At 58.1% G+C, this 7648-nt stretch overlaps 1 protein-coding gene across 2 annotated transcripts in view; it reads left to right on the top strand.

Annotated features, from left to right (window-relative positions):
* Positions 1–547: 547 nt before the first annotated feature.
* The window catches only part of LRPAP1 (LDL receptor related protein associated protein 1), a 12698-nt gene continuing 5597 nt past the window's right edge, over positions 548–7648 (top strand). The window contains exons 1-5 of one of the 2 annotated variants that reach the window (XM_015411402.1): positions 548–603; positions 636–837; positions 3055–3199; positions 5920–6044; positions 7131–7251. In XM_015411402.1, the coding sequence (XP_015266888.1) occupies positions 652–837; positions 3055–3199; positions 5920–6044; positions 7131–7251 (577 nt within the window). In that variant the 5' untranslated portion in view covers positions 548–603; positions 636–651. Of the gene's footprint in view, positions 838–3054; positions 3200–5919; positions 6045–7130; positions 7252–7648 lie in introns of both variants that reach the window. The other variant, XM_015411401.1, reaches the window with a different exon arrangement.

Genomic DNA, 7648 nt, shown 5'->3' with positions numbered 1-7648 from the left:
GCGAGCTTAGAGGGAACACTGGCACGGACACACCCCCTCGCGGCCCGGAGCCCCCGCGGCCAGAAGCGACGATGCCCAGAGCAGCAGCGGGCCCGCCTGGAAGGGCGCCCCGGGCAGGCAAGGGGGGGTGGGGGACGGACGCGCCAAGTTGGGAAGCGCCCCCCCCTCCTCCTCCTCCCCCGTCGCGTGAAGCCCCTGCAAGGAGAGAGCCAGCGCCTCAGGGGCGGCCGCGTTTCCCTTTCCTCTCCCCCCCCCCCCCCCCCCGCTCTCGAGTGGTTCGGTCCAGTTCGGGGGCGGGGGGGAGGAGAGAGAGGGAGAAGGGGCGTGTCCCTCTCTTGCGGCGCCGGGTTGCCTAGGCGACGACAAGGGAGCCCCGGCCCTTCAGAGGAGCCCTGGCCGCGGGCACGGAGCCTGCGCGGTTAGCTGGTGGCGGCTTCCCTGGAAGGCACCCTGTCCAATCAGAGAGAGCGCTTGAGTCGCTGAGGCGACGGCCAGCCAATCCCAAGCGCTCAGAGGAGGAGAGAGGCGGGGAGCAGACCGACGGCGGAGGCGGGCCGTGGTCACGTGGGGCGCGGTGCACGGTGGGCGCCGTAGTCCGCCGGCGCGCGCGCTCCGACTGCGAGGAGGACGAGAAGGAGGAGGACGGCGAGGATGCGGGCGCTGCTTCCCCCGCCGCTCTGGGCCTGGCTGGCGCTGAGCTCCGCCGCGCGGCTCCTGGTCTCCGCCCAGGCCGGGGGGGCCGGACGCTACTCGCGCGAGGCCAACGACCCCGCCCCTCCCGCCGCCGCCGAGTTCCGCGTGGCCAAGCTCGACCAGCTCTGGGGCAAGGCCCGCCGGGTGAGCAGCAGCGCCCGTGGGTCGGCCGTGGGTGGGGGGTGGGTGGGTGGGGCACGCCTGGGTTACGCCCGTTTGGTGTCCTGGTTAAATGTGCGCGAACCGGGTTTGATTCCCCCACTCCTCCGCTTGCAGCTGCTGGTGTGACCCTGGGTCAGTCACAAGTTCTCTCAGAGCTGCTCTTGGAAAAAAGAGCCGTTTCTGCCCGAGCTCTCTCAGCCCCGCCCACCTCACAGGGTGTCTGTCTGTGGTGGGGAGGGGGAGGGGAAGGAGTTTGTAAGCTACCCTGAGACTCCTGGGTAGTGAAGGGCAGGGTATAAATCCAATCTCTTCTTCTCTTCTAATAATAATAATAATAAAATAATAATAATACAATTACTAACAGTTATGCAGTTCTATATGCCAAAAAGAAGTATTACAAAAGGAACATTACATTCAAGAAACCAGTGCAGACAAACAAACGTGTGTAGGTAAGGTCCATTACATACGTTAAACCTACTTCCAAGTTGCCGGGTGTGTAAGTGTGGGTGGGAGGAGACGGCCTCAGTTCTGAGCGCAGGCCTCCGCCTCCGGTCACGTCTCCTGACTCGGGACGCACAGCACTGCTGGCTGGCCTTACTCTGATGCACGGCCGAATGTTAAAGTTTAAACTGCCGGAGATGTTGATGTTAATGTGTTTTCCCTCATTGCTGGCCCACTAATCTTGTCGCCGGCTGGACTTTGGACCTGGGGACCCTGAGGTGGTTCACGCAGGCTTCTCTTTCTGCCTCTGCCGGCTGCTCAGTTGTCTGGCCGATGTGATGTCGCCTGGCCCTCACTAAGCAAGGCACACGTGTGTGATCCAGCGGGCCTGCATGCAGTGAGATCATTGGCAAGACACCACTGGTGGGAGAAGTCCGAGACAAAACACAGAGGATGGGAACTGGCCGTAAAAAGAGCCCTAAACCCACCGTCATGAGTATTGGGAAGCCAGGGACTGCCGTTTGCCCATCAGCCCAACCCTGGGCAGCGCTGAAGGCAGAGGTGAAGCTGTAGTGCCCGTACAGACGTGGGCTCACACCCACTTTTTAAAGCCCCGAAGGGGAACCCTGGTTAACCCTGTTCCACAGAGCGGGGTAGGGTCGTTTTTGGGAGGCCCCAACGTGAGAAGGCAGGCCTGTTCTACTTCTGCTGCATGGGCTGCATGTAAGTGGGGAAGAAAGGGAAGCATTTGGCAGACTTGGGGCTGAGGTTCTGTGGTAGTCCGGCTTCCAGATTTTTCCTCGCCTGCCGAGCTGCGCTGCCAGTCCCTGTGGGGCAGCCAAAGGTCCAAGTTATGGTGTTCCTTGAGACGGAAGACCTTTTTGTGTTTGAAATGGGTGGCCTTAGCAGCGTGCCTGGGTGGAATGCACAGCGTGGGAGGGGCTGCGTCGCTTCTGTGACCCTTAGAAGCTGTCTTCTTGGTCCTGGAGCGACAGTCAGTTGGTCGCTGGGGCAATGGGGTCCTGGCCGTTGGTCTCGCGTCCTAGTGGAGATCAGAGAACAAAGAAGCTGTGTGCGTGCTAGAAACAGGAATGAATTGCTGATCTGGAGAAAGCTGCTTGTGCTGTTGAAGGACAAACAGGGAGCGGAAGTCTTCTTTGTGGGCCCGTTAATCCAGGAAAGCTGGGAGCGAAGCAGGACACAATTCCAGAAGTCAGGGGAGGGGGTTAGTTTACTTAGGACACATCCCTTGCTTGCCTTTTCAGAGTCCTGCTCAAGGCAGTTTCCAGTCCAATTAATGTGAAACAATAAATCAAAAGCCTTGACCGAGATATAGCCCAGAGGCTAGCCCAGGCTCATCGGATCTTGGAAGCTCCATAGGACTGGCCCTGGCTAATACTTGGGTGGGAGACCACCGAGGAAGCCCAGGGTTGCTACGCAGAGGCAGGCAGTGATGGATGGGTAGCTCCCCTCTCCCCACAGAGGCGCCTGCAGGGTGTGACCACTCCAGCCAGCCGTGCGGATTTGTGTCCGTGTCCGAGAAATTGTCCTGTGAGGAAAGCGCCCCTTCTGTGGCGTGAGGCTGCCTCTGGCCGTTGCCCCCTCCTCTCCCAGTGCTGGCCCCACTGAAGTGCTTCTGGCTCCCCGGCTCCTTCCTCCCTGGCCCCGATGGGCTCGCTTTGCGGCAGGAGCTCAGAGGGCTTGAATGCCACCGGACTCCCAGGGTGACTCACGGGGTCTTTTCCTCTGCCCGAGCAGCTCCATCTCTCTGCTGTGAAACTGGCCGAGCTGCACAGCGACCTCAAGATTCAAGAGAAGGATGAGCTGAGTTGGAAGAAACTGAAGGCCGAAGGGCTGGACGAAGATGGGGAGAAAGAAGCCAGACTCCGGCGCAGCCTGCACGGTAAGTAAGGAAAAGGGCAGCCATAGAGAGCAGAGGTCCAGAGGGGCAGCCGGGTCAGTCAGTCTGTCTGCAGCAGCAGGAAAGAGCCAGAGAGTCCAGGAGCATTTTTGGCAGGCCAGTTACTCCTTCAGACTCCTAGAGAGCACGTTTCCCCAAAAACCTTTGGCTACCACGTTGTGGTGATTGTTTTATTTATTCATTGGAACGTGTGTGTGTGTGTGTCCCCTCCCTCTTGGTACGAGGTGGCTTGCAATAATGAAAACATCCCCAGCTGAAACCAAAGATTAAGATAGCAAGCCCCCAAGTCTCTTCCTCCGCAAAAGACGCCTGCCATCGAGCCCCCCCCCCCCTCGGAAGCCCGGGCAAGCAGGGAGGCCGACTGTGGGGTACCCCTTAGGCTGCCGCGACAAGACTTCTGCTCTGCCCCTGCCCTTTCCAGGGGCTCCAGGCTCCTAACCCCCTCATGTGTTAGTAGCAGGAAAGAGCAAGAGTCCAAGAACTCCCTCAGGACTAACAAAATACGCGGCAGGGCAGGAGCTTCCGTGAGTCACTGCTCACACTGTGTCTTCAGGGATCCGAAGAAGTGAGCTCCTGCCCGGTAGAAAAGCTCTCTGCCTCTACTACGCACAGGCTGACACGGGCACCCGTCTCCATCTCCCCTGTGCGTTAGCTACTGAATCCCCCATGCCGTGGACTGTGCTGTCTCACGCTGTAGGGTGCGCCTTGAATCCACGTGAGAAAGGCGGACTGGAAATAATTATGAATCAGTAAATAAGGTCAGTGGGGCCGGACTGGCAGAACAACACGGCTGCCCCTCCTGAGTCAGACAGGCAGAGTATCAATGACGAGAGAGTGGGCCACTCAGATGCAGCAGAGAAAAGGCACTTCTGGCCACGAGGCCAGCCTGCCTCTCAAAGCGCCCGGCAGGGTCCCTGAGCACCTCCAAGTGGGTCACCTGCTGTGCCTCCCCACCAAGGGCAAGCGGGCTCGGTCCCTCTGGAACATCGGCCTTCCCCACCAGCCCGGCCTCTGGTCTTGGTCTGGATTCCGCTTCAGTTTGATTGACAAGACTGTGGCTTGCGTGGCCTGTCCCTCACTCGCACTTAATGTCACACCCTGCTCCCCCCCGTGTAGAAGAAGAAGAGATTGGATGTATACCCCATGGCCCTTCACTACCCAAAGGTGTCTCAGAGCGGCTTACAAGCTCCTTCCCCTCCTCCTCCCCACAACAGACAGACACCCTGGGAGATGGGTGGGGCTGAGAGAACTTTCTGGAACAGCTGTGCCAGAGCTTGTGACTGACCCAAGGTCATCCAGCCAGGTGCAGGTGGAGGAGTGGGGAATCAAACCCGGTTCTCCCAGATTAGAGTCCGCGCACTTAACCACGACACCAAACTGGCTCTCACAGTTTGTAGGACTTCTCAGATCTCTGGGACCGGAGGGGCAATGTGCTTTCCTAAGGCAGGAACAGGAACAGCAAACTGTGCTCCCTCTGGACCCCCACTCATTTAAACCCCCTGTTCTGGCAGCTAGGACCGCGTAGCATGAGGGCGTAGTCTTAGGGGAAGAACTGTTGAGGAGGACACAATACTGACAAAATAAGCTGCATTAAAACAACTTTCTTTTTAGTAACATAAGAGTGCGGGATATTTTGTCACTTTTCTCAGCTTCCAGCCCAGTACTTGAAAAATACAAATTAAGTCTGTCCCTTTCAAATCCTGTCTGCAATGTCTTCCTTTTCTGCCTTCCTCATTTTACAGATTCTGGCCTGTCTAGCCCAGCCACTCACAGGCTGCCTACTTCTGCAAAATCCCAACCTAGTTCTCCTTTTCACTCCTCAGCCTGTCCGTTCTACGTGGGCGTGGGGGCGTCTGTAGCTCCTCCCTCTTTCCGTCACTTCCTTTCACCGATCCAAACACTCCACTCCCAGCTTGGCTTTCTCTCAGTCTGTGTCTCGAAGTCCCTCCACTTCTCTCTCACATGTGTTTCCCCTCCCAGCTGGCCTCTTGGCCTGCATGCACCATTCACAACATTTTAGGGCTCTGTGTACAGACACTACCTGTGTTACATCACAGCGACCTCCTTGCTTGTTGCGCCGGGGCCCTGTGGGAGCAGCTGTCATTCACTTGGATCCTTTTGTTGCCAGCGGAGGAGTTCCCCCTCTGAGCTGCTGCTGCTGACGACACACGGCGTTCCTGTTCATTGGCCTGTTAGCATTCCTCTCTGGTTCCAGACGTTGACTCCCAGGCCTTGTGCCGTCTTTGATCGGCTTTTGGGATGAAAGACCTTCCACTGGTCCTCCAGGGGTGGCTTTGGACAGTGTGTCGGTTGGGCACAGGGCGCTGGGGTCTCCTTCACGCTCCTTGCCCGCCTTTTACCCTCCGCTGGCCAGGCAGAGGCTTGTCTGAGAGCAGCAGGACAGCAGCAGGTGTTTCCCACTACGTGTACCAGGAATTGCAGTGCCCAGAGACGTTTTTAAGCAAGGACTGAAGTGGGGTGGGGGGCTGACTTGGCGTGTGGTCTGCTTGTCCGCCCCCCTTGTTAGAACCTCTGCAGTCCACCAGCAGTCGGTACAAAGCGGTCAGCTGGGAACCAGCCAGGAACTCACAGATGGGCCGCCTTCTGCCGTAGAGGCCCAGAAGGGCTCTTGGGGAATGTTTTGCAGGCAGAGTTGTGGGCCAGGGCGCAGAGCTTTCTGTTGCTTATTTCCCCCCCTGCAGTAATTATGGCGAAGTACGGCCTGGACGGGAAGAAGGATGCTCAGCTGGGGGACACCAACTACATCAAGGGTGGTCTGGAGAATGACGTGCTGGATGACCCCCGACTGGAGAAGCTGTGGAGCAAGGTGGGTGGGAGGGAGGGAGGGAGGGAGGGAGGGAGTCCTCGGGGGAAGCCCCTCTCCATCACGTCTGGCAGCTGCTTCCCCTGGTCTGGATTCCAGAACTCAGCTATGCTTCCTGTTACTCCAGCATGCCTGTGGCTGCCCTTTGCCTGTATTCTGCACATGACACTCCCACCACCACCCCCATAGGCCAAGGGAGAAGCACAAGAACCATGTTGGATCAGGCCAGTGGCCCCTCCAGTCCAACACTCTCTATCACGTCACACAGTGGCCAGAAATACCAGGGGCCATCAGGAGGTCCACCAGTGGGGCCAGGACACCAGAAGCCCTCCCACTGTTGCCCCCTCCCCCAGGCACCAAAAATACAGAGCATCACTTGCCCCACCCTGAGAGTTCCTGTCTATACCTTGTGGCTCATAGCCACTGATGGACTTCTGCTCCATATGCTTATCTAATCCCCTCTTATAAGAACATCAGAGAAGCCCATGTTGGATCAGGCCAGTGGCCCATCCAGTCCAACACTCTGCGTCACACAGTGGCCAGAAATACCAGGTGCCATCAGGAGGTCCACCAGTGGGGCCAGGACACTAGGAGCCCTCCCACTGTTGCTCCCCCCAAGCACCAAGAACACAGAGCATCCCCCTTGCCCCAGACCGAGAGTTCCTGTCTATACCTTGTGGCTAATAGGGGCCACTGGTGGACCTCTGCTCCATATGCTTATCCAGTTCCCTCTTGAAGCTGTCCATGCTTGTAGCCGCCACCACCCTCCTGGGGCAGTGAATTCCGTGCGTGAATCACTCTTTGGGTGAAGAAGGACTTCCTTTTATCAGAAGGAACATATCAGGTTTATATATCAGGTGCATAGGCAGAGTGTTCCTGATGGTTGTATCTGAAATCCTAGCATGGTGCTTGGCATCTGACCACACAGTGTTCAAGTGAAGCGTGCGCATCCCACATTCTAGTCTGTCTCTTTCCAGATACGGACTTCTGCCCAACTGTGAAACGGAGTGTGGGGCTCTGTACAGGGGGGAGCCAGAGCCCTGTCTCCTGGGCCACCCCTCATCCCCGGTGGGTCTTCTTTCCATCCAGGCCAAGGCCTCAGAGAAGTTCTCTGCGGAGGAGCTGGAGAAGCTGTGGAGGGAGTTCAAGCACCACAAGGAGAAGGTTCACGACTACCACCTCTTGCTGGAGACCGTGAGTCGTACCGAAGGTAACGGCGCTTGAGGGCTGGGAGGGGCAGGGCAGCGAGGGCGGGCTGGGCCGTGGGGGAGGCGTTGGCCCCGAGGCCTCAGGGCTGCGGCTGCCCTCTGCTCTTCCCTGAGTCACGTCGGCAACGTTGTGCGACAGTTTCCTTCCTGAGCAAGAAGAAGCCTCCGCAGGGGACAGGGGGAGGGAGAGACGTGCAGCTGCAGGGAAAACCTGGAACTTTGTTTTATTGCCTTCTTGAAGGAGACTTTGAGATGAGCTTGGCTGGGCTGGCAAACCGAGGGCTGCAGGAGCATTGCAGGACATGGGCCGGCAGCAGGCTCGAGCCACGGGGGGATCGTAGAGTGTGGAACATGCAAGCCTCCCATTGAGTCTGGAAGGCATGTCACGTTTGGCCCCAG

Source organism: Gekko japonicus, unplaced genomic scaffold, assembly GCF_001447785.1.
Source record: "Gekko japonicus isolate JY-2015 unplaced genomic scaffold, Gekko_japonicus_V1.1 scaffold2978, whole genome shotgun sequence".
NCBI classification, from domain to species: Eukaryota; Metazoa; Chordata; class Lepidosauria; order Squamata; family Gekkonidae; genus Gekko; species Gekko japonicus.
Note: the sequence above shows the minus strand (reverse complement) of the source record. Positions and strands in the feature narration are given on the sequence as shown.